At 37.9% G+C, this 26,805-nt stretch overlaps 3 protein-coding genes across 4 annotated transcripts; 2 read left to right on the top strand and 1 right to left on the bottom strand.

Moving 5' to 3' along the window:
• Positions 1-2,557: 2,557 nt before the first annotated feature.
• On the bottom strand, positions 2,558-8,766 carry zbtb49 (zinc finger and BTB domain containing 49). Of its 2 annotated transcripts, none has more exons than XM_042501978.2 (8): positions 8,648-8,766; positions 8,083-8,283; positions 6,336-7,462; positions 6,186-6,232; positions 5,897-5,970; positions 5,420-5,502; positions 5,046-5,207; positions 2,558-3,903 (listed from the first exon to the last, which is right to left on the bottom strand). In XM_042501978.2, the coding sequence occupies exons 2-8, from the start codon at positions 8,232-8,234 to the stop codon at positions 3,167-3,169; spliced, it is 2,382 nt and encodes a 793-aa protein (XP_042357912.1). In that variant the 5' UTR covers positions 8,235-8,283; positions 8,648-8,766; the 3' UTR covers positions 2,558-3,166. The 2 variants fall into 2 exon arrangements, with proteins under 2 accessions (XP_042357912.1, XP_087942522.1); XM_088086396.1 differs by lacking the exon at positions 8,648-8,766 and adding an exon at positions 8,428-8,584.
• Positions 8,767-9,793: 1,027 nt separating this feature from the next.
• lyar (Ly1 antibody reactive homolog (mouse)) lies at positions 9,794-14,978 on the top strand. Its single transcript, XM_042502011.2, has 8 exons — positions 9,794-10,285; positions 10,371-10,485; positions 11,429-11,536; positions 11,656-11,736; positions 11,975-12,287; positions 12,685-12,747; positions 13,641-13,726; positions 14,696-14,978. The coding sequence occupies exons 1-8, from the start codon at positions 10,164-10,166 to the stop codon at positions 14,831-14,833; spliced, it is 1,026 nt and encodes a 341-aa protein (XP_042357945.1). The 5' UTR covers positions 9,794-10,163; the 3' UTR covers positions 14,834-14,978.
• Positions 14,979-18,346: 3,368 nt separating this feature from the next.
• tmem128 (transmembrane protein 128) lies at positions 18,347-26,673 on the top strand. Its single transcript, XM_042502026.2, has 4 exons — positions 18,347-18,527; positions 19,711-19,843; positions 20,076-20,237; positions 22,869-26,673. The coding sequence occupies exons 1-4, from the start codon at positions 18,428-18,430 to the stop codon at positions 22,966-22,968; spliced, it is 495 nt and encodes a 164-aa protein (XP_042357960.2). The 5' UTR covers positions 18,347-18,427; the 3' UTR covers positions 22,969-26,673.
• Positions 26,674-26,805: the final 132 nt, after the last annotated feature.

Genomic DNA, 26,805 nt, shown 5'->3' with positions numbered 1-26,805 from the left:
TGTAAAGTGTCAACACAGGTAAACATGTTACATTATAATACAACATAGGTCTAGATGGAACAATTAGTTTATTCATGGGTAGAAGTAGTGCTAGTAATGTTTGTATCAGCTTATAATAAACTGTGGTTGTTGCATAACTACAACAGAGGCACTAAAAGATCTTTTGAAAGAAACCTACAAAACATATTTACAATCAAAAATGAATCTAAGATCTTCTATCTTGAAAAAAGCATGTAAATGATTCAAACACTATTGTTTAACACATTTTGATCAGCAAAGGTACAGTTTTTCTTTTTTTCTAACTTCTGACTTTGCAAAAGAAGAAAAGATCTTTACGAGGGTCTGTAAGCAATGTTTCATTCAAATCCATTTTTTTGCTTTAGTGCAGACATTAGATACTGTAAAAGACATGACAACTATTGTCTTATAATGTTTCTCATTAATACTATTATTATTTGGCTTTGTCTAAACATGTTGGATTATGAACAGTTGGAAACAGTTCCCATCAGTTAGGTGTTTCATAGCTTTTTAAACTAGTGTCTTGTTATATGATGACATATGAAAAATACTAAATGTATATTTGGATGGAACATTGCCAAAGGGTTAGGGTTAGGGAGGGTTAGGGCCTCTAAAGACCTTTTCTTCTATTAGAAAGAGTTCAACACAGACAATCTCATTATAACATGACACCTAAAGTTAAAGATATACTGCCTGTATTTTCTTATTTTGTTTGTATTTTATCACAGCTAGCACAGCACACAAGTAGGGTTGGTTGAAACTCATGTTACAAGGCATGAACTATAACACTGTAGTAAAGTATGAGCTAGTAATAAAATAATATTGAGGAAATTATATTTTTCATAAAGGAAATAAATTAGGGGTTGATTTCAAACAAAATCGTACATTATGGAGAGAGACTAAATGTGTACCTTTATTATAGAAATGTCAGTCATTTCACATAAGATTAATGTGCCCAGTTGAAATATGTGTAGATATCCAGGTGATATTAGGGGGAGAGAGAGGGGACGACATGCAGCAAAGGGCTGAGTTGGAGTCGACTGCTGCAATGAGGACTCAGCCTCTATACATGGGGTGCCCGCTCTATCCACTGAGCCACCGATGCCCCAAAATTCTAGTTTCCACGTTTATGGTGTGAACTGTCCTATGGTTTCGGTCCAGGTGGTAGACAGTGTATTCACATTTAAGATTAGGCTTAAGATAAAGCTTATATTTGGGGCTGGCTTGCCTTGGACCAGCCACTAATTAGGCTGCTATAGGCCTAATCTGCAGGGAAACTTCCTCAAATACACTGAGCTCCACTCTCCTTTCGATCTGTACACATTCATGTTCCATTAGTGCCTCCTACTAACTTTGGTCTCTTTCTCCGAGTCTTTGTGCTTTCTTGTTTTGCAGGTTTTCTCGGATTGTGGTGGCACCTGGATCGTGACTGCGTCTGCTGCTGAGGACCTGCATAACACCCACTGCGGCTGTTATTATAGTTAGTAATTCTTCTGTTATCATTACTGATATAACTGTTACAATCACTATTATTCTATTATATCCTCATCTTAAATTATTATTAGACATATCACTTATTATCACTGTTGTTAAAGTTATTGTTGTTGATTCCTGTGCATCTGTCTCTGTCTTTCAGCACCACTGGCTGAGGCAGATGGGCACCCACCTAGCCTGGTTCTCTGTGAAGTTTCTGCCTTTTCATGGGAAGTTTCTTCTCACCACCGTCACCACAGTGACGTCTTGGTAGGAATTATTTGGTCTCTGTAAATTGGAAGAGTATAATCTAGGCCTGCTCTATATGAAAATTATCCTGAAAAACTTTTGTTATTTGGCCTTAAAAATAAATAACACCTACTCCACTTAAGATAATTAACAGTATATCTCACCTGGTATTTCATGTGTAACATATATATGGATAGAGTGCATTGTTTCTCTTCATATATCACTATTATAGTGATGAGGGCTTATTTTTTGCATATTTTTTTAAATGTATGTAAAAAGTTAGTTACTACTGTTGAATTTCACTACACAAAATTAATTACATTAAGTTTTTTTTGACATCTTAGTATAATGTATATAAGTATAATATATTGCAGAAAACCTTACTTTGAGAGGCCAAAACAGTGAACATCGAAAACTGAGTTGAAAATATCTTGGGCAGGTAAACCAGTGTTCCCACGGATTCTGTAAAAGTCTTAAAAGGCGTTGAATTCATTAATGTAAAGATAAAACCTTTATTTGTATTAAGATATCGTAAGTTGTAGTCAAATATCTTCACTCTTTCAAACGTCTTAAAAGTGCAAAGACACGGGAAGTAGGATTTTATGATTTTTTTTTCTGACATTGCATTGTAAAATCTTAAAACTGACGATTGATTTATTTATTTCAATAATGTTGGTTTAAATTTTATTTCGAGTGGTGAAAAACAGGATATCTAACTTGCCCTAAGCTGTAGGAACCCTGTAGACAACTCTTATGCTGCAGTGTGAACATATCGTATAAGAAATATATATTAAATAACAGAGACAAAAACATAACATCTTATGTACTTCTTTTGTTGTTATATTTATATAATACACCCCCATGTGACACTGATAGTTGAAATATCTCTGCATGTGTATGTTTTAAAGTGCAGTATGTACAAAGTGAAAGTGACACTTTTATTAGCTGAGATTCATTCTGGGACATTTAAACAGTTGGAACCTTAAGGAGTAAATCCACACTGAATCACAGAGGTCAAAATACTGTTACTGCACTGCTCTCTATGGGCTCTGATATCCTCTAAGATTGATACCGTTGATAACATCTAATAGAAGAAATCTGCTGTGATATCACTCACTGGGGTGTAAACCTTGGAAGTCTTAAGAGCAGCAATTGTCATGATTTTCTCAGATTTATGATTCCTTTAATTTAAGAAACTGGGAAGCACTTACTTTGATACTGAGTAATGGTGAAAACTCTAAACACATAAATACAACATTTCCACTTATAAATACTTTACATTATTACTATTTCATCTTTGCTTTACCACAGGAGCCCAGCATTTTCGTCAAGTGGTAACAATCAAAATAAAATAACATCAGTGAAAAATACACACCTTCTGCATTAGCAGATGTGTTTATCTAATATCTTTATAAGATGGAACATTTTACTGCTCCATGTCGTCATTCTGCAGAGTTTTAATTGTCAGGCCCCACAGAGTTACACTGGAGATGAACTGGCCTTCATTGGACCTGTAGGACCCACTGCTTGGCCTGCTAGAAGAAGAGAGGGAACTGCAGTGATTGTCTGTGGGTGGAAGGTAGGGCCTCCCCACCGGACCTCTGCCCATCTCCACTGACATATTCCCATCCTCCATGTACGGACCGTACACAGCCTCCTGAGACAGGTGGGGTTTGGAAAGCTTCATGTGGTCTGTGGCGGTCAGGGCTGCACTTCTCTCCTGGTGATTGGAGGAGAGGAGGTGATGGGGGACCAGTGAGCGCAGCTCTGGAAGGGTGGTGGGGGTAGAAGCTGGGCTGAGGTGCATGCTTGGAGGTGGAGTCTCAATATGGGGTGATGGTTGCGGTGGTGAGGGAGTAGGTGGTGAGGGTTTCTCTAACCCTGCATGGGACATCATGCTGGGGAAATTCTGCTCACTGGTTGTGGCAGGAGGTTTACTGTGGCTGACAGGTTTGGGGAATGAGGCGTCTGAGCTTTGTGTTGTGTCAGAGTTGTCGGTAACCGGCGCGACAGCTGGAGCCCCCTTGCAGTGCATGTTGCTGTGTATCCTCAACATGGCAGAGCGGTTGAAACTCTTTCCACAGGCGTTACAGGTGTAGGGTTTCTCACCAGTGTGTGACCTTATGTGACGCTGCAGGTCCCCTGAACCGATGAAGCTCTTCCCTACATTGGTTAAAAACACATATTGAGTGTACAACACTGTGCAGACATTTACTATTGTCTATAATGGATTTTTAAAAAATCTTTTTGAAAAAACTCCCGTTAAGCGTCACAGGGTGAGTTCACATTATGACTCAAGTTTCTCATGCCTTGAGTTTTGTTCATTTGGGCAAATTAAGAACAATACCTTCTTCTTCACTGTTGTTGCGGTTGACGGTCCAGCTGCATGGCATGTTACTGTATGTGACTCTGTGATTCTATCCCACTCTGCAATGAGTTCATATAGCAGGTACCACTGATTTCAGGGACGACAACGTCACAGAGGACTCTAGTCCTCCCCTTGGTTAACACAGTTAGCACTGTCTGCTGTTGTAAGTGCTGTTTAAGGAGTTGGCACCATTAACTGCTAGCTGCCAGCTTAGTCAACTCAATGTTGAGAACTGTGTGCAGAAAATCCCGTCCCAGACTCTGAATCATAGATATGCTCTGGATGTCACATACAGTTTCTTTGAAAGTTCTAACTTATTATGCTCTAGACCCCAAGCATAAAGAACTAAGGATACATAGCAGTCAAAACTTGCTCATATGGTGTCATACCAAAAAAGGTTAATCACGGCACAGACTGTGTGTATTTAAAGATATAGGATATGGATTATTTTGGACTGTGTTAGATTTCTTTTATCAAAATATATTTTTTGGTAATTTATCACGCTGAACAGTGCAGGGCTCCAACTACTATTGCAACTATATTAACTGATTTGCGGATTATTTTCTCAACCCATCATTTGTTCCATAAATAGTAAAAAATGTGAAAATGCTAATTATAATTTAGTAAAGTCCATGGTAATGTCATCAAAATTCTCGTTTTGTACAAGCAAAAGTCCAAAACCTGAAGATATGCAGCTTATCATTACATGAGATAAAGAAGAGTGGCAAATCCTTGAAACTGAGAAGCTGGAATCATCAAATGCTGCTCTTTTGGGTTTTTTTTTCCATAATCAGCCACTTATTTATTGTCAAAATAGCTGATGTAATTTTGTGTTGCCTGATTGTTTCAGCCCCATAATATATAGTGTTAATACAAATATGTCTACAGTGGAATCAATGTCAACATGACTTCCAACACCTAAGAGCATGCTCCTTACCACAGGTGGCACAGCTGTGGGGTTTTTCCCCAGTGTGGCGGGCCTTGTGCTTCACAAGCTTCCTGTGTGTGTTAAAGGATTTCCCACACTGGTCACATGTGAATGTCTTGTCTGTGGCGTGAGTCCTCTTGTGCTCCTTGAGGTTACTCAGGTTGTTAAATCCTACGCAACGAGACAAGTACAGTGAAGGAAACAACAGTCTTATAAAAGTGTGCTACAATTTTCCAGTTGACTCTGTGAACCAAGACACTCGCACTACAATTAATTATTTGTAAAGGTTCAACTTGAGATTGAGACCATTAAGTACGAACTACACTTAGATGTATTAAGGAATTAATTAAGAAAATTTCTTCCATTTGAAGGCCGTCATTTACCTCGACCACAAATATCACACAAATGTGGCTTCTCTCCTGTGTGGACCATTTTGTGACGGTGGACATCCCCTGATGCAGTAAAGCTGGAAAACACGGAAAAATATTCAGTCAATAGACAACTGTAGAGACTATTACGGTTGTGTAATATATGAAAAATATCGGGGAGCCTAAACTTTGATATAGTCTATTCTAATTCAGTAACTCAGCATTACCACAAATTCTTTATTATTGCCTAAAGGAGGGAGTATTATAAAAACAAAATGATTAAATCATGGCATGTTGCAAAGCTTTTGGAATCTACTGTATTGATGATTGGATGATTGGTGACTCTCTTTGGGACTGAGATTAGAAAAGGCAGCCATACAATCATACAATAAACAGCAACAAAGTGCCAAAAATTACCTTTACAGGGGACAGGAGAATGACAAAAATATAAATATAAATAAGGAAAATGGACAAATGGGGGGGTTTTCTTACCTTTTACCACATAACTCGCAAATGTATGGTTTCTCTCCAGAATGTCGCCGCAAATGTGTCTGTAAATTTCCAGCCTATAAATCAAAATCAGTTAGATATCTTAAAGGAACAGTGTGTAAGATTCATCTAATGGGGAGGATTGCAGACTGCAACCAGCTGAAACTTCTCCCGACTTATATTTTATTTCATTTCTGCCAATTAATTCCCCTGAATACTACACACTGGACACTTGATATGATTTTCACATCTAAGAAAAACTGGCAAATCAGTATAATACACCGGACGATACCTGTGAGAAGTTTCTCCCACAAACATTGCACTGAAAGGGCTTTTCACCTGTAACAAAAAAATGTAGGTTAGCTTCCGAAAATGTAAATACAAATAAGACAAACTTATCCTATATAATGTGTGATTATGAGGCAGTTATAAACAATAATACCAGTGTGTGAGCGCTTGTGCATCTCCAGGTTGCTGGGGTGTTTGAAGATCTTCCCGCACACCTCACAACAATACTGCTTGTTTCCTATCTGCTGCGGTGGCTCTGGCACAGTTGGCAGATTTTGCTCTTCTTGGTTCACAGGCGGAGGACTGGGAAGTTGAACATCTGTAGCTGTCTCTGTAACCTGCTCGCTGTCTGCGTTTAGGACCTCAGCAGGAGGTTCTGACGCTTCACTCTGGACAACAGACTCTTCTTGATGACTCTCTTTGGGACAGCTGAGGACAGGTTCAGTGACTGATTCGGCAAACATCTCCTCCAGAGCCTTCTGAGACCGGAGGTAATTGTACTTCTTCAGGTACACAGCCTTCTTGGGACGAACTGGCTTGTTGAGCATGGAGTCTGCCGAGTTAGAGTTGGGGGTGTTTAAATTATCTGAGGGTGTTAAAGAAGAGACGGGATTCTTCTCAACTGCCACAGATGTGCTGGGAGGATTGGGCTGAACTGTGTTTCCTAAACAAACAGGAGTGTGGCTGCCTCCCTGGCTGACCCCGAGATGACATTGCTGCTCTCCCACCAGAACCAAAGGACCTGGGCCTTGATTTAAAGCTGCACTATTTGTCTGCAGTGCACTTTGTTTGAAGTACTGCTTACTGTAGAAGTTACGGAGCTTGTAGCCGTGCACAAGCTGTTTTTCTACAGGTGCCTGAGTGTTGCTAATTGTGTCACAGTTTGAGCTGCTATTAGGCACAGAAACAGGCATCCTTTTGGCTTGGTCCATCTCACCACTGAAGCTAGGCCTCTGGGTTTCAGGAGGACAGTGGAGGTCAACATCCTGAGAAAGACTGCTCCCCAAGAGGCAGTCGTGCTCAGAGCCCAGCATGCCCGGAAGAGAAAATGACGGGATTTCCACCGGTGGAGGACAAGGCCTGAGGAAAGCGTTACACATGCTCTGAACATTTGGAACCTGCAAACTGTGAGCGATGTCCAGGAGTGCTTGGACATTATCTTGGTTTATGTCAAGATGCGAGGTGTACATGTAGTCCAATATTTGGCCGATGCCGCCGACATCCTGGATGACCAAGTTGAACACCTCATTCTTCTGACTGGGGGAATTTTGGAATAAAGACCTGGAAAGATGAAAAGAGCACCTTTAACATGTTACTCTAAAACAGCAGCGTATGATCACTTAGCTGAGTGATGAGGATGGAAATATATCACTGATTCACTGATGTGTCAATGAAAGAAAGGGATCATTCGGGTTTTTTGAAGTGGGGTTGTAGGGGGTTCTTAAACATAGTCAGTGTATTACCTACAGTATGTGTCTTTATGTATCTTTAGATAACAATAATGATAATAATAATAATAATTATTATTATAACTTTATTTGTGTAGCACTTATCTAAACAAAGTTACAAATTGCATAAAAATTAAATACAAAAGTTACATATCACGAATGCACAAATCAGTCATTAAACATTTCAAGTCATTTGAAGTATTTTAAAACCGTCAATGTGCTATAAAGTCTAGTCTCCTCTTGCAGAGACTTCCAGAGTGTAGGGGGCCCTGACGGCCAAAGCCCAGTCCCCTTTAATTACCAGCCCTGACCTTGGGCCGACTAGGATCTCAGGTCACGATCAGGAGCATAGGGAGTCAGAGGCTCAGTTATATAACACTGTCTATGGATAAGAACCCCATACAACCCAAAAATCTGAACCATCCCTTTAAACATCTAAAGACATAAAGGCACCTGAAATAGGAGCTGAAAGCTGCCAGGACATTTTTGTGGGCTTTGAAGCAGACACCTTTGACCACCAGCATGCAGTCACAGAGCAGACCCTGAATCCTCTGCTCCTGCAGCTGCTGCAGGAGGTAGGAGCTGTGGCTGGACAAGGTGTCCATGGTCCCTCAGCTGATGAGCCAGTCTGCTCCTACTTCTCCATCAAAACAGCTGGCCAGGGGGACACATATCAAACACAACAAATATGTTACTTATGGGATATTAATTATTCCTCTTGTAAACTAGTCCTTGGAATGCAACCAGATTAAAAGTGATGCTAACAGAACAGAAAACTCTTGTTAAATTCACACATACAATTCAACAACCGCGCAGAATCCGGTGTGTCTGTGCCACGAGACCACCCATGCAAAAATTGGGACGAAAACGGCTAACAAGCTAACGCCAAAGCTATGCTAACCGATGATAACAGTGAGTGGTGTTCACCGATGCGGCACCAAATCTCTCAAGTATTATTTTCATCCGAGAAAGAAACGCCTAAATATTGCTGATTCAGTAAAGATAAGTCCAAACTTACAGCTGAGGAGGCCACCTTTTATTTGGATGATGGGTCACTTTTCCAGAGTTAAAATAACGTCACCGCACTTCCGGGTACAACCTGTATCTCGCACCGCCGAAACACAAGGCAGATAAAGCACAGATGTATATTAACGTGTGTGTGTAAATATACATAAAAATAGACAATACTTCAATGAGAAATTCCTTTATAGAACACCAAGTCAATATAAAGAATCAGATTTATTAATGACAATCATAAATTCAAAATTGTCCAAAACTGAATAGTATATAATTAATTTGCTCATTATTTTAGCCAAATTTTGCATTCATAATTTTTTTTTTTTTTTTTTTTAAGAAATTGCCTTATATAACTCTAAACAAATCAGATGTAGGTGCATATCTCAAAACAATATAAAACTTGAAAATATGTAACAAAACTAACCAAAAATATTTTTTATACAAATTGTACAACTTTATTGTAAATATATATATGTATTTATTATACACAGACAGCATAACTGACACTCCAACACATAGACAGACATTATTTTAATGACCACACTCCTGCTTATAGCAATATATACATATTAACTAAAACATAAATTTTCTGTCATGAAATAGTGAACATACACTCACACACACATAACTACACAAAATTAATTTTAGTGTGATGTATTTATGCTAGATTTGATGAGATCATGAAACATGTTAATGTAACTATATTTATTATGTGCCTAACTTGATGCATGTTTTTAAGATGTTATGTTTTGTGATTTTTTTTTGTTTTATTCTCAGATAGAAAAGCCCAACCAGGGACAGGGGTAGCAAATTAAATTGGCTAGAAGCCTTATATGCAACACATCAGTAAATGGTTTTTGAACTTGCTACTATGTTCACTGCATTGTCTCTGTCAAATTAACTAATAAATACATTAAATAAATACATTACATGACTAATTAGGTAAACCCCTATGTGCGCTTATACTTTTATTTTATTTTAGTCTGTCTGATTTGTACCTACTTGTCTCATTATTTTCATTTGTAATTTTTTTTATTGACCACTGAATGTGCTGTTTTCAAAATCGTTCATAAAAATTTTTTAAAAAATGAAATAGTAAATCGTATAAAAAAAAATCCCTTTCCACCATGGTCGGAACTTCTCTCGGGGTGCGTACTTACGCGGAAGACTATCAATGTAACTGCCGTGTGTTAGTGTGGTCATGTGTGTTTTGAAAAGTTTACAGTACCGGGACGGAGCAGGCGGTTTGTAACATCCAGATGCTCTTCAGGGAACATTTATGCGCTTTAACAAACCCTCTGTTATTTGACTAACGCGTTTATTTGAACGGTTGCTAGCTTTGGATAACGTTAGCTAGCCTTCTTTGGCTAACATTAGCGTTCATTGTATCGATTTTACGTATAACTGTCACGTAGGGAACAGTAGTAACGTTAGTAGTAGTAACGCTATTTGTGTTATTAGTATCGATTGAATCAAAGTTATAATTACGACTAAGTGAAAGCAGAAGCGTCGTTAAAATGGTGTTTTTCACCTGCAACGGCTGCGGTGAATCCCTGAAAAAGGCTCAGGTTGATAAACACGTGAACATGTGTCGGGGCTGCCAGGTCTTGTCCTGCATCGATTGTGGAAAAGACTTCTGGTATTTACAGCGTTTCCTCCAATTTTCTCTTTACTTTAGCCAAGGTTTGCTAGATATATAACCAGTGCGCATGTGTGTTGAACAGGGGTGATGATTACAAGAACCACAACAAATGCATCAGTGAAGATCAGAAGTATGGAGGTAAAGGCTACGAGGCGAAGGCAAACAAAGGAGATGTGAAACAGCAGCAGTGGATCCAGGTAATATTAGGGGATGAAAATTACACGTTTCATCAAGACCCATATTATATTTATTGTTTGGACAGCATCTTAATATTTGCTGATAACAAAAATAGATGCTGTATGATTTTGATTGGATTCAGTTCAGGGGACTGCGATAGATGTGAGACAATATCAGGAAATATCTTCATTGTCTTTTTCTTGGCTGCTTACTAAGGATGCACAATTTTTTTGCCAACACATAATAGGCCGATATACATCAACTCATTTGGCCGATAAACAATACTGATACAGATATACCCCCTCCCCCCCCAATTTTAATGATCATCAAGTAGTCTATATTGGAATTAACTTCACTTATACACTTAGAAACTCTACCTGTGGTGGCGTTCATGCTTCTCAGTGTATGTCATATTCATCCATCGTGCAAAATAAGAAAATACTTCCACATAGGGTTGATCTTTTTTTCAAGTTCTGTGATATTGGCAGAAATCAGCATGTTGGCAGATTCTAGTATTTCATTTTAATGGGGTTCAACGCGACTCAGAATTATGTCAGTCCAATCAGTTTATACAGTTCATTATGAATATTCGACAATTCAAAAGTACAATGCATAGTGCACTGACCAACAGAAAAAAAACAAACAAAAGAAGCAATCTCAGTTGATTGCGTGGTCTCTAGTGGACTTTAACGGGGCACCCTACATTTTAAAGCCAATATCTGGATATTATATATATATTATATATTATTATATTTTGGAAAGAGGTGTGCTTTGATAAAAAGTGACAAACACATGCCATGGGAAGTTCAAAATAAATGTCAATCTTAAATATGACAATTAGATTGTTGATCATTTATCGACATAGTGATCAAGACTGATGCATTGTTACACCCCTGTTGAAGTCCTGTATGTGTCTAAAGATAGAAGTTGTCTGTGTCTTACCTGATGATTCCTCTCCTGAAGAGAGTCCATGAAGCCATGAACAAACCTGGCGTCAGTGCGAAACTAAAAGATGTGCTTCGACAAGTCAGCTCGTATGATAACGTCCCCAGAAAGAAGGCCAAGTTTCAGGTATAACTTAAATATCTACTTAAAATTAAATGGTTTGTTTTTTTTATATCACACAGTGAGATGAACAATTGTCTTGCATATAGGAACTAATCAATATCAATGTTTGATCTTTTCCTCAGAATTGGATGAGAAACAGTCTTAAAATTGCCAACACCAGTCTTCATGATGAAGTGTGGGAAGTCCTCGCTGCAGCTGACAATGTAAGTTACTCTGCTTAATGGTTACTTTTATCATTTGACTGTTTCCCTGTGCATATGAGTCACTATCTGTCAGCAAACAGCAAGGTGAAAAACTAGATTTAGTTTGTCCAAATCTAAAGTGATGACATTCAATAGATGCCTCTAGTGGTACTGAAGTATATAAACTCTATCAAGGAAATAGTAAATAAGTTTCCCATGTCTTCAATCTCCCAACTGACTATCATTATCCACCCAACAGCCTCCTGAGGCTCCCCAGCAAACTAAAGAAGCTAAACAGACAGTGGCTGAAGTCAAAGTGGATACTAATGGAAATGAAAAGCCCAACGGACAGCCAGATGTCGAAAAGAAGAAACTGAACAAACGAGAGCGAAAAGAGGCCCGTCAGCAGAAGAATGGGAAGGCTGCAAAAGGGCCTGAAAAGATTGCTGCTGAGGAGCCAGAAGAAGGCAAAAAGAAGAAAAAGGACCGAAAGAGAAAACGCTGTGAGGAAGATGGAGATGAAGAGCAGAACGGTGCTGAAACTGAGACATCGAACAAAAAAACAAAGACCAGTAAGGCATTTTTTAAAGAGACGCTGCTGTCCTTACAGTATTGTTTGATCAGTTTTTATTTCCATATATTGTTATTTTTAGTACTGCAACTTTCAATGAACACTGATATGACCACTTGGAATGACCAAATGTTTGAATCACCAACTTTGCAAAGTTTCTTTATTTACGAAAACAAAATTAACTTCAATTAATTATCTAGAAAATGTTAGAACATTTTGTGATCCCGTACATTCTGAATGTACATTTTATTGTAGTGAGATGTCCTTGTGTCAATATATCTATATCTCAGGCTAATATTTGTTTTTCAACAACCATCTTTTTTTTCCAATAATTTGATTACTTTAATTATGTTGGTATTTAGCTTAAACTTTTTAAAAATCTTTTTTTTTTTCCTCAGCTGACCAAACAGCAGAGGCTGCTAACACATCAGAGGAGACTGAGGATCAAGAAGTTCCCAAAGGTAATATAATCGTTCCAGACATGACTTTGATTGACATCTTTTAAAATATTGGTTCCCAACTGGTTTATCCACAGGGCTTTCTCCTTTGTCCACACCTAAGAGAAATAAACCCAACATTTTGATTTTATTTAACAAAATATAAACAACATGTGGGCTTTGAACACAATGAAATAAAACATACTGCAAGAATTAAGTGCAATTACTTAAAACTTAAAATAAAAAAAATAGCACAGCAACCAAAATGGTGCATATTATTTTTTCAAGACCAGTGTCAAAAACTCAAATCAGAATCCGGTTTTATTGCTAATACATTTACATATACAAGGAATCTGACTTGATGTTTTGGTGCAAAACAATTAACATAAAGGAAGAATAAAAAATATTCATTTTAAATAGTATAAAACATACAATAAAAATATAGAAACAATTTAAAAATATAAAATGAAAAAAACTGAATATAAAGCATACAAAACGTGTGTACAAAAGGCACAACATTTTAATGGGTCAAATGATATCAAGAACAGGGCAATAAAATAGTTCCTGTATTTAAAAAAACAAAAAACCCTCACTTTACAGTAACAAAGTGCACTTTAAAATAAAAGCTCTGTGCTGTAAATTCACTGTACTTCAAACTAAATTATGGTTGTTTTTTTTTTTTTTACAAACTTGACATGTTTGCGAGTCACTTGTGGTCCATTCAGAATGGACCGGTGACCCACTTTAGGACCGCAACCCACCAGTTGGGAATCACTGCTTTAGAAAATAATAGTGGTGTTAAAAAGTAAAGCCACCAGGGGCCAGTGTTGCTTCTTTTATTGACAGTAAGGAAACGACCCCCCAGTGAATATTCCCCTCCTACTGGCAGCTAATGTGTGCTTCTGATTAACCGACAGGCAAATTCAACTGGAAGGGAAATATCAAGGCAGTACTGAGAGAGTCAGATGACCAGGAACTGTCAGTGAAGAAACTCAGGAAGAAGGTGAGAGATGTGGCGTTTTAATTTCTCTGTGGACATGAGACTGTGATTTAATATTTGTACACAATCAACTCAACCCACCATGTTGTTCTTTGGTTTAAAGGGTAACTTTACCATTTTCAGCCCTATTTTATCATGTTTTTATACATAATGAAAACAGCAATTTTTGAAATTGGTCCAGTATTGAGCAGTCGGCAGCCGCTAAACAGGCTGCAGTGTAACCACTTGGGGCATTTGTGCACTGTCGGTAATCCAGTTGAAGTTCTTGTTTTTGCCATTGACAGGCTCAGATTATTATTATAAGTGTCCGACAACATTATGGAAAAGGAATCCAGAGATGGACCTTATTGTTAAAATATGAGATCTTTTTTGTTCTACCAGAAACAGCCCTGAAATCGCTATCGCCAAAATTTACCAGACTCCATCTGAATAAACCATAATTTCATCATCGTAAAACACACTTTATTTCAAGTCGACAGAAATTGATTAAAACTCAGAAAAGCCATTGTGGTTCATCTTATCACATCTCCATCAACTACCAGCTCACTCGTTGGATGTGAAAGTATACTGAGTCTATACACCCTAAAATGACCGTTTATTATATGAACTCTGGTGAGTTTGGCGGTGGCCATTTCCAGACTGTTTCTGATTTAACAAAAAGGAATTTACTATTTAACAAAAACATCTATTTCTGTAGGGTTCCTCTCCATAATGTTGTCAGACACGTACAATCTGAGCCTGTCAGTGGCAAAACCAAGCACTCACAGTGGACATAAATGACAGTGCACAAAACCCCGAGTTGCTACACCAAAGCCTGTTTCGCTGCAGCGGTTTCTTTAATACTGGGCCAAATTTAAAAATTGTTGTTCCCATTTGTCTTTTAGACACAAAACATGGGAAAATGGTATCCAGGTTGAAAAATACCAAAGTTACCCTATATTTTTGATGTTAAGAACTTATATCTCTTTGCAGGTTTTGGCAGCGTACTACTGTTTCCATGGTGATGGAAGTTTTAAAACGCAGGAGGAGGTGTTAGCCCTTTTCAACAAGAAGATCAACAACAATCCTAAATTTAGAGTCTTGAAGGACAGAGTTAGACTTGTAAAGTAGATCTGTTTATCTCACCCGTCTGGCATGAAATGTATGTTGTTCATAGACTTTTAAAATTTAAAAACCATTTGTTGTCTGCCATCCTCTCTTGGTTGTTTTTGTACAGATGACCTAATCTCAAAGATTAAATACTTTTATTACTGAATTACGTGTCCTGTTCCCATTCTGTAGTGCCTCAATGACCTCGTCAGCATGAGGAAGACTTTTTACAGATTACCTTAGAGCGTGTCAGTGTTGTTTAATGTATGAAATGACAATTGTGAGAGACGGCTGCTCTGTTCCACATTCCAAGCCTGCGGTAAGGCTGGGAAATGGCACCTTATCTGTGGGATTGGATGTTGGAGTGGGGGAAGGGAAACGGGAGAGGTGCACCTGAGGTGAATTTGACTCTCACACGGGACGAAGCTAATGCACATTCCTCGGCACCCCGAACGGGGTTCACTTGGCCAGGGACACAGAAGCTCCATAGAAGCAAGACGCTTGGTGTCAGCCTCAGGTGAAGTTTTAATGCTGTCTGATTTTTCCACCGCTAGAATGAGCAGCCCCTTTACCCTGTACACACACACTCACAGGAGGAGCTACAGGAGGAAATCTGCCCAGCTTTATGAAGCTCTGCTAATCCCAGCAGGTTTAACACTGATGCTCATTCATCACACTGCTTACCTGTAATTGTATATTGCATACTTTGGGTTAGTCAAGCTGTTACTCAAGTTTGCTCGTATTAAAATAGTGTTTTCTAGTTCACAGTGTGACTCGATATTGGCTAATTCTTTTGTTTTAATTCAGACCCCACACCACACTCTGGAAAAATAAAACTAAATCTGTCTTTACTGTTGCAAAACAAATATGAGGTCAACATTTTGATTCTAGTAATTGTGTGGCTATTTGGTCTATATGGGGCAGTTTAATCCCTGAAGTGTGGTCTTAAAACAGTCAGAGAAATCTGAACAATGTCATTTTCTTTTTTTGTTTTACCCTGGGCACTGAAGCATTTTTTTTCTGAAAGAACAGACTTTCACATGAGAAGTTTAACTTGTAAGTAATAAAACACATTTTTGCTCATTTCAATAGATGTAGGTTTTACCAGAGGTGTGGACTCAATCAAGTCAACTTTGATGACTGTTGACAAAATCAAAAAAGATTTGCAAGTTGACTCGGACTTTAACACCAATGACTTCTGACTTCACTTGAACTTGAGCCTTTCGACTTGATACCTTACACCAAGCCCAAAGACAAAAAGATACATATGACCTTAAAAAGTGTGCCACTAATCAGTTTATTTACCTTAATTTTCTGAATCAACTTATGTTAATTTTTGTATTTCACTAAGACATGAAACAAAACGTGCAATAACATACAATATTGCTTTAAAGCAAGACTAGTGTCACAGAAAAGGTATTACAAATTTAGAGAGAAAGTTATAGATATTTTTCTAATATGAGATGAAGTTCAACATGACAGGACAAACATACAGTATTTATTCTGCTGTGGTACTGGTTTATGGTGATATACGCCATGAAATGTCAGCTTTTATGATTCAGTTCAGTCACACTAGTTTTAGAAAAGCTTGCTTTTACTTTATCAAATGAATACAAAATTTGAAAAACCTTCTTGAGTTTTGTTAATAAAATATGTTTTACTCTGTTGTAAAAATTGCATTTAGTGAAGAGCACATTATGATGTGTTTAAAACTTTAAAACTCAAAGTTTACAACTTGGGACTCGACATGGGACATGTCAGTCTTTATTTGACACTTGAGTGCAACAAATAGAGACTTGTGACTTCCAAAACAATGATCAGGTCCCACCACTGGGTTTTACTGTCCAATATAAGAACCAAGACTTCTGACATCCCAGAGCATGAGTAAACACTCTTACCTGGTGCATCTGCTCAGAAGCGAATGCTAATGAATGCAAAGTAGACCTGTTAACTTTACCTGTTTGTGAGCAAAAGTCACATCTTCCCTAAAGTGACTACACACTGGGCACGTCCTACTGTATTAATATAAACAGGACAGGTTAAGTTTTGGGAGTTTACTGCTATGCTGTCCAACAGTACTACAAATTACAGGCACCAAAATATAAATTACTCTTTTGAACATTAAACTGTCGTGATTCAAGATGTATCGCTGAACTGTTGTATTTAACAGAATTAGTGTAAGATGTACCTATGAAGTGGCTTTCAAACTTAGATTGTGACCAGAATAAGTGGCAGCAGCAAGTATTATTCACTTTTCTTTTCTCCACGTGCTCTCACTGTGCCAGCTTGAAATTGAGAGCGAACTAGGACAAAGGTATCTGCAGTGTCAGACTCCTGCCTGCGCTATGTAAAAGTATACATTCAAGATAAATGTTGAAATACAGCCAGCTACTATGCATTCTGCAGAGTTTATGAGGGACGGGAGGGATGTGCCCTGTCAGACATTTCTGGGCAAAGATCCTCAGTTACCCTTTTGGGGGTATATTTTATTTCCAGCCCTGTAATCCAGTTTATTTGATGCTTTGTGTACCGGGATGGTCTTAGTGCAGGATGTAAACAAAACACACTATCTATTTCAAGTGATTGCATTAATCATGTTTTTAGAAGGCTACAGACAATAAACCAAATGAACAATATTTCTTCTTTGGTAAAAGTTTGATGTAGCAGTAGTACAGAGCTTATACTATAAATGTAATCATTTAAGTGTACAGTTTATAACTTCTGTATTTTTGGTCCCATTTGCTATTGAATAACCTGCTACTCAAACATATTTTCTATACACCTTGCAGACAGTGTCAGTTCAGTTGAGTTTATTTATTTGTACCAGTAACTTAAAAAAAAGGTTACTTTATATACTTAGAAATAATTGCAATGTCTTCAAATGCACCCTGAGAACTGCAACTTCAAGACGTCCCCATGTAGTCAGATTATCTACTTTTCTTCTTTTTCTAAATTTGTAATGATTTAAATCAAAATTTTGTTTTTTATAGTATTTATTGATTTGCTCAAGCATTGACATTTGTCAACTGTTTAAAACCTGGGTCAACATCACTTTTCTTTTGCTACAATGACTTTCACAAATATCAAATCCTTTGATATTGAGAAAGTGGATATGTTAGTTTTTTCTTGGGGAAGAGGGCAATGAGCAACTTAACAAGACATGTCCTGCAAATTGCAATAAATTGCTAGATTTTGAAAATTGTTGAAATTACCATGGGAAAATAGCCAGAAAATCATTATTATATTATTATTATTGACATTTTTAACAAAATTATTATGATTTTAAGCTCTTTTTATTAATTGATTCCCTCCCTTTTGTGATTGTTTGCTTTCCCCTTTTTTTAATAAAAAAAAATTCTTGCATATTATTAGATCATTTCTTCTCCAGTTGTTCATTGCCTTCTATCAATATTTTTGAAAGTAATTAAACCACTTTGCTCAGATTTCATAGGGTAAAACACATGGATGTATTAAACACCGTTATTTCCACAACAAAAGAACTACAGCTGTCGCTTGCAGGTGCGTCATAAAAAGGCGACTCTGTCAAACAGGAAGTGTCTTCTATTCACTAGTTAGCCTCGGGAGCTAGTGTAAGTTTAAGATAGCATCAACACAATGCTGGACGACAAGGAACTTGCAACGTTGCGGAACAGATTCAAGAGAGATGCGGAGTTTCTTATGCAATCATCGACAAATGAAGACGACGATGGAAAAAGTAAGCTTCGTGCTCATTGTTTAAGCTAACGCTGTTAGCCAATTTTATCTAGTTTTCTGACAGAGCTAACAGTCAACACTTGAAAGAAACATTTACGTTATAAACACAGTTGTAATTTTATAACTCAAAGTTCCTATTTGGAGAACTGACATCCCCTCTGGAAGTGTCAATTAAGGAGAGCTTACTAGCTAACATGAGCACGCATACTTTTAAAAGTAGCTAACTTTTATGGTTAACTCTGTTGAATGGCTAGTTTGTAGTCCTTAGCTTGATAGCTTTTAACAGTTTTATTCACTTCGTTTCACAAAGCCACAGCAGACATATAGCAGAAGGATAAATGCTATGTGTGACTGCGACATTTTTCTTCCAAGAGGGGGTTGTCTGGTGGACAATTGTCCAACTTCGAGGCCCTGACTGGCAGACATCCAGCAATTCTTGATTGTTTTGACTGTGAGCAAAAGTCAGCTCAGCAACATAATACAGGGAAACTCTACACGGTCCTCATAGTAAGGTTCATCTCTTTGCAAGTGGAAGCCAATAACTTGTAATATAAGTTTAAAAAAACAAAACAAAACAAGTGGTCATCATGGCTGACTTTATCCCAGTTTACACACCGTCAGTGGTCCTTTTGGCAAGTCCAGTTGGTATAGTGTTATCTTGTATCCAAGTTGGACCACCAGGCATAACTTTGATTAAAGATGTAGGACAACTTGTCTCGGCCATGGAGTTCATTGTGAACTCTGCACCAGCAAGCTGAGGCACTTCAGCAGCCAACAGCAGGCTCTGATACAGTTAATCAACCAGTAAATTATAGAGATTAATAGCTGTCTGAGAAGTAAGATTATCTCAGAGAAAGCTATCTGTTTCACCTCAAAAGCTCCTTAACCATGAGAGGTGGGGATTTAGCACATTCTGTTAAGGCAAGACAAACCTCATATTTGGTAGTAAATTTCAAGCTATACTGTATCCCTTTCAGTTTTTCGTTTTCTTTGGGACATGCATCATGTTTGTGTTGAATGTTACCAGGAGACCGTAGCCAAACTTTTTTTCGGCATGTGAATTATCTGGTGATAATTAGAGAGTAATTTGCTGTCAATTTGTTATTATCTGTACCAATCCATCCTGAAGTCCTCTGGAAATAATGCGTGAAGTGAAATTTGTGTTCTTTTCTGTTATCTTTCAGGTCAGGAGGAAAAAGATGCCAAACCTCTCCCTCGCATTAATAGACACTCCGTTTTCTGGATCCTGGCATCTATAGGTGTGACCTACTATGCTGATTTCTTCCGCAACATCATGGAGAACGACGATATCAAAAGGTAATTGAGTTATGAGGAAGACACAGAAATTTCCTTACAGATCTTTTTCACTTGTTCTGTGTTCCCCTCATTGTAAGGCGAGTTGTGCTATGTGCAGTAAACAGGTAGAACATTACAGAAGTATGAGATCATTATAACACAGTGACGTGTATTTAGCATCCAGTAATGAGACTTTTTTTTTTGTATGTGTCCTCATGTAAGTTTTTCTCTTTTCCCCCCTATTTTTCTCCAGTTGGTGGTTCAATGTGGGTCTGATACTCCTTGGGATCTGCCTGTCTCTGGCCATGTTTTGCATTGTGTACCTGGAGTGGTTCAAAGGCATCCGGCACTACGATCAAGAGTACCCTGCCATCCCTCCGATCACCACTGCAGCCTTTATAGCTGCATCTTGCAGGTGAGACTTTAAAAAGAATAAACACATTAATTTACAAACAGCAAACTACTTAAATGTGCTGTAATCTTTCCGGTTTCACAAAAACAGATATACTGAAGGGCACCCCCTTAGAAACCAAAGAAAGTAGAACAGCATTAGATTTAAAAACTTAATAAGTTTGTAAGAAGACCTCGCACACTGTATGTATCCTACTTAAATTTGCTTGAATTAACAGTTTCAAATTACTTTGGCACAATTCCCGGCGCACCTTGCTTTTAAAGGAAATGGGAGCTGACGCAGATTGGTTAGAACACACTCATGACTAAATATTACCCGTCTGCGTCGTGCGCCGCACGTGGTGCCCAGATTATCCGCCGTTTAACTAGCAAAATGGACTTAGGCACGCCCTAAACGCATTTGTGCCATGCGCTTTAGACCATGTGCTGTAAATCGTCCAAATAGGACCCATTGTCTGACGTAGTTTATAAACAGGGACACATATTAATGTTTTTTTTCACCGTTAAATGTCCTTCTCTGAGTATATCTTTGGTACTACTCTTTTTACAAACCAAATGTAAGGAAATCTCATTTTAAATATTTGTTAAGCCAGCAAATCTCTGCCAAATAAAACACTTTGCATCATCCTGCTTAGTTTTGCCAGAGGGAAATCTGGGAACTGGTTACATGGAAAGTTTACCACATCTACACATACCACCCACAATGCTATGACACAAAGCTGGTTCAAAATCATGAAGTATCCCTTTGTATTATCCTAAAGGGCCTAGTTCAAACTATGAAAAAATGCTTGGCACAAAAGTATGTGGGAACAAATGTTAGTGTATTTGTGGATTATGGAAAAATGCTCTATAACACAAATATCCTCTGCACATTCATGCTGGCAAGTAACATAATTTGTTTGTCATTAGGTGTGAATATCATAAATATCTTTACAGTTTATAGCTACTGTGCACTAATGATAGTTTCACTTAGTTTGCCTGATTAGACCTCTTCTGGGGGCTGTGTGGGCGTATACGGGCTGTGCTTGATTGACGTCTGTCTCACTTTCCTCTCTGATTATCAGCCACAATATTGAGCACACCTGTGTGGATATGCATGGCCTGTGACGTTTTAAACCCACTTCAGAAAATACTCCATAACCAGTATTTATTTTCTTGGTAAAAAAAGGTTGCAAAAAACTGCCAAAACGCTCATATTTCGGTAATCTAAGGCATAAAAAAGATGCTTTACAAGTTACCTTACAAGGCATGACGGTGTCCAAATTTGGAATATTTGTTGGTCTGATTTACAACCAACAAAGTGCTCTACTAATAGAAACTCAAATATCATTTACACTTGTACAAATCCATCCACCATGTCTCTGTATATCAGTGAAGATCAGGACAGACTGATGAGGTAAGAGTGACCTCTGCATTGTGGTGTAAAGTGGGACCTTTACCGTGGCATATTTCTCTGGTCGTAGAGGGTTTGAGTAGGACATTTATCCACTCTTTCAATGGATTAAGTGATCAAATGTGAATTGTAATTGCCATGTCAGTTTGTACATTAATGTTTTAAACCTGGGTTATGCTTGTTATCTGATCTCTGACATCTCAGCAAGTCTCAACAGTTACTTAAATTGGGCACTTAGCTTTCTTTGTCACGTGATTAATCATGGATCTGTTTTCATATGCATTTGTGTTGCGTATGTGGGTGATTGGAGCCACTGATTAGAAGAAAGTGGGAAGCTGTTAAATGCAAAACTAGTTCATTTGGATGCTGCTTTACACTTGTTATGAGTGGAGTAAACTTATTTTGTATGTTATCATGCCTCTGAGGGGCAAATTCTCAAATAATGTATCGCTGCAATCTGCTCCGATTTATAAAAGATCTTGCCCTAATTATATTACAGCACAAACATAAAATTTTGCAGCTAGTTGCAATTTTCCCATTTTGTGTCTGTCCATATGGCAAAGTTCAAATGTTGCCCTTGAGCCAAGAACACAGTAGGTTGATCAAAGACAGAGAGAAAAATAGAAAACTAAACTTTCAGACTGTGAGCTGCAGGTCCTCGCTGACGAGCTGCAGAGCCGTTCATCAAACCTTCAGGCAGTGTGGAAAGTCTTACATGACACCTCTTATAAATCCACTTCAGTTTCCACCAACTTTCTGAGGACGTTTCGGTGTAACTGCTCCTGGCCATTAGGGCTGAGCTTTGTGAACTGGAATGTTTTCGCATAGAAAAAGATCAATTTTAAATCAAATATATGCATATTGTAGTTTCAAATATGTGCAAATAGCACAGGAGCACTAAGACGCTATTTGCTTGGCAGCGCAGTTAGGGGTGCACTTCACCTTCTGTGGGTGCTTTGAGAATGACACGGTATCTTTCTGTCTTATTCGTGCAGGTTTAGTGACTGCAAAAGCTTCACAACTATTTTGTAAATTTGCCTCTGACTGTTTTGTTTTTTAGCAACATAAATCAAGCTTCACCTTTCCAAAAATTCACTTGCATCATACGGCCTCACACATTCTTCCTCTGCAGTGGCTGTGACAGTGTTGGACACACCCATATACAGATGTTTTACGATTGATATATAATGACACTTATTTCAATTGTGCATATTTCTAAGTGTTGCTGTACTTTTCTTGCAGCTTAAACATGGCCCTGTGGCCCGTGTGGTCCTTCTTCACTCCACTCATCCTCTTCACACAGTTCATGGGTGTGGTCATGTTCATTTCTTTGCTTGGATGAATGTGACGGGTGAAGATGTTTTGGTTTTTTTTTTTAAAGATCTGTAATTTTTATTTTCACAAAATGTCTTTTTTATTGGATGAACAACTTTGTATATGGCCTCAAATTGTGAACCTTTCTGGTGACCTTGTGTCATTACAGATGTAATTTAATGTCACATATTTATTGACATTAATGCTTTATACTAAGAATTTGGACCTAACACCATCTTGTCGACTACAATGATGAGTTTTCTTCTTTTAGTTTTCCTCCATTACTTACACATCTTTCTTAAACAGTGTTCACGTTTACTACTGCGTCGACAAACTTCCTACCTTGGTATACAGAGAACATATCCTCCTTAAACCTTAGACACTCCAACATAAAAATCCACAGACCTTGTTATAAGCAGTTTTATGTAGGAGCTGTTTTCTTTCTACAGAACTACAGCCACCACCCGTATCACAGTCCAGAGGAAAGCATACATTTACTGCTACTTCATCTAGCACCACTGAGTTAACTAATGTTACAGCTCAGCTGAGGAGGACGCCGTTAATGTTTCCATCTTGCACTGTCATGAGCATGAGCCTCTCATTGAGAAAAAGATGAATGCTCTATGATTCGGTTGCCAGACAGATTTCTGATAGAAAGAAAGCTGCTGGTGCATAGCAGACCATTTAGCATGTAAAGAGCCAGATGCTTCCTTTTAAAGGGACAGGTCACCCCCAAATTAAAAACATATGTTTTACCTTTACCTGGCTGTGGATTATCTTGAGTAACCCCATCATGTTTTCTGGAAAGAGACATTGCTGTTGAGTGTTTCTGGTGCTTTAAGCAGCACAAGCCGAGTGCCATCATTCCATTACATTGGAGAGACGGCAGCCGCCTCCATGGCTGATATCTCCAACACTGAGCAACTCACACTAAAACAGCCTAAAGTGATAAATAGCACAACAGGTGAGATGTGTATTTTTGATTTTAGAGTGAAGTGTTCTATTAAAACTCATTCAAAGTCAACATTTGTCTCTTGAAACTAACATCCATTCACGGTATACTCAGTTCTTTACATATCTTACTGCACATTCAAAATGTGGCCATTAAAGATTCAGAAAGAAAATGCTCTACATGTACTGTGAATATTTAATATATAGTAGAAATTTTAAGGTCTATAAGGTACACTGTCCAGTGACTGTAATGGTGGTGCAGTGTCCATTGAAATCCCTTTCCCCCTCACCTCCACCTGCCTCACCCACATAGATGAGCTCCTGCTGTTCCTCATCTACCTCAAAGTCAGTGTTCACTGAATATAATAAAGGGCCAAAGAAAGGATATATTATTACAATAAGTAAAAGTTAGAAATGCCATTTGTAAAATACATGTGAAAATTTACCTGTAAAACACTTACTTGGGCATATTTTGTTTCTTTTAATTTGAATGTATGGTTTGTTTTGTTACTCTGTGTATTGCTGGCCACCACCATATGGATTTTGGCTCACTGTTGCACTCGCCTTAAGCTAATCCTGTCTCTACTTCGTGGACAACAGAAAAATTGTGAGATTTTCATAGATTGTGATAAGACATGTTTCATAATTACATAATTACACATCATTATGGTGAAAGTGTCCTCCCTTCCAAACTGCCATGTTGCTCGTGCTCGTCTGCCTCCACCATTCTCTACCCTCTCAGCATGCTGAGTTGGCCAAAAATCAGCCAACAAGGGCTGACTAATGCCAGCAGCACAGGACACACCACAGAAACTGTAGGGCAAGACACTCAGCGATGACCTGACATTAACCAACAGCCAGCCATGGGCAAGGTGTGTCAGTGTCCTAACATCAGTCCAAAACCTTCCATAGGTGTTCATCTGGGTTTAGATCTGGTGACGTTATTTTCATATTTCACCAAATTATTCAGCACTAGTGCATGGAACCATCTGCAGTTAATCTGTTTCCAGTCTTTTATTCAGGTTTTTCCTTTATTTTGTTCCCCGTCCGTAGATCCTTCTGTTAATATAACACAACTGTTGTCAGTCAGTTTTAATGCTTTTGCCTTCGGCAGGTCAACAGATAGGATCACTGTGGTGTCGCTGAGCTGGCAGTTTAACTATCTCACTTTATGATTTGTCACTGTTGAGTTTTGCGTAAGAAACCACGACGACTAGGTGCTCAGTGGTGATCATAAGTCAACTGTTAGCAGAGGTAACGCCCCCTAAACACTATATACGAGCAGGTTTTGTGACGTGTGCAGAGACTCTGGCATATGCCCAGGACTGGAGAGATGGCACCAAAAAAGGTTGTAAGAAGAAGTTCTTTAGTAGTGAAATTGACATAGGCTCACTCATAAAAAAACTTAAACAAAGTAAATGTGATTTCAGGGAAATGTATTTAAGTATTAAAAGTAAAAGCATGCATGCAAAAAGGTTTAAATAAACTTAATAATTCAAAATGATTAAAATAATTAAAAGAAAATGTAGCAATGTCCTCATACATTATATATGAGAAGCTGGAGCCATGAATTGTCTTTTGCATGAAAAAATGACTTTCAGGATGAAAAAAAATAGTTGCCAATTATTTTTAATTGACTTATTGTTTTAGCTGCACTTGTATACTTTCATATGGTTTGTGCACAAAAAATGTAATTTGTAAAGTACTTATATAATAATAGTTGTGGATCTGAACTTCAGCAAAGTAGTTGAGTAAATGTACCTAGTTACATTCCAGCACTGGTCAGCAGAGGGATGCGCAGTAACTGAAATTACAGTCATCGGGATCAATGCACCAAGTTTACTAGTATTTCTTTGGTCCCCAGATGGAATAATCTGGTCATTGTTATTACTCTAAAACATTATTTAAATTTGATTAAATGATATTCATGCATTTTTTTTAATTGTTCCTCAAATGTAATACTTGTGTTTTGTTACACTGGGCAACAATTCGTGGTCTGTGAGGTTTTTCTCTTCTTGGGACGAGTGCTCGTGAAATTTTCTTAGAAGAGCAAAAACAAGAAAACGTTAGTGAATCACAAAAATGTAATGGCTACTAACAAAATAAGAAAAAATCATGGATATGAGCAAAGATGAGAGAAAATGTATCTGTATGTTGTTTCTTGCATGAGGCCCATTGTGTTAAGTGTTTGGCAAACAGCACTGAGGAGTGGGATGTTTTTAAGGATAGACGCATTTTCACAGCAGACATTTTTGGCTTGTTGTAGAAAAAGATGTCTCTTTATAACAGGTGTTTCTGTTGACATTAATAATGAATCTGTTCCGTTGAAATGTGTTTCATTAAGTTGTAACAGTGAGCTGCTGTTTAAAATACCAACCACAAACTGAGCCAGATTTTTTTATTTTATTTTATTTTTTCAATGACACGTGCTGTTCCCACTGTGACATGTTAACTGTCCCCTGTGAAAATGGCATTTCTATTTATATGTAGAAAATGTGTGTAAGCAATGGAGGAACAAGGGGTTCACCATTCATTACCAAAAGTGACACCAACAAAGTTCTAAATTATTTTAATTTTCTTGAGCAGTTTGTGATGAAGAATGTAAAGACTTTTACTCATTTTCTGTAAAATGTTTTTGTCTTTAATACACTTTTGTAACGTATTCCACTGCTTAGTGAAGTTGCTGTTGTTGCTTCATAAATCACAACAAATCCATCATTTAAAAGCTGCAACAGTACCCAAAGTTGCACCTGAGACTGCAATAAAAACATCTAAATCCAGAGTCGTGGCACAAGTTGATTAAAAGATTACAACATGGCACTTGCAAATTGATGAACATTTCATTTAGTAAAGATTTCTTTTGCACTCTCTGAGCTTTAACACACATTATCAACACAACATTTACTGAAGTATA

The sequence above is a fragment of the Plectropomus leopardus genome, chromosome 2, assembly GCF_026936395.1.
Source record: "Plectropomus leopardus strain MGB_pleo_1.0 chromosome 2, ASM2693639v1, whole genome shotgun sequence".
NCBI classification, from domain to species: Eukaryota; Metazoa; Chordata; class Actinopteri; order Perciformes; family Serranidae; genus Plectropomus; species Plectropomus leopardus.
The sequence above is the reverse complement of the archived record's forward strand: the minus strand, read 5'-3'. Positions and strand labels throughout refer to the sequence as shown.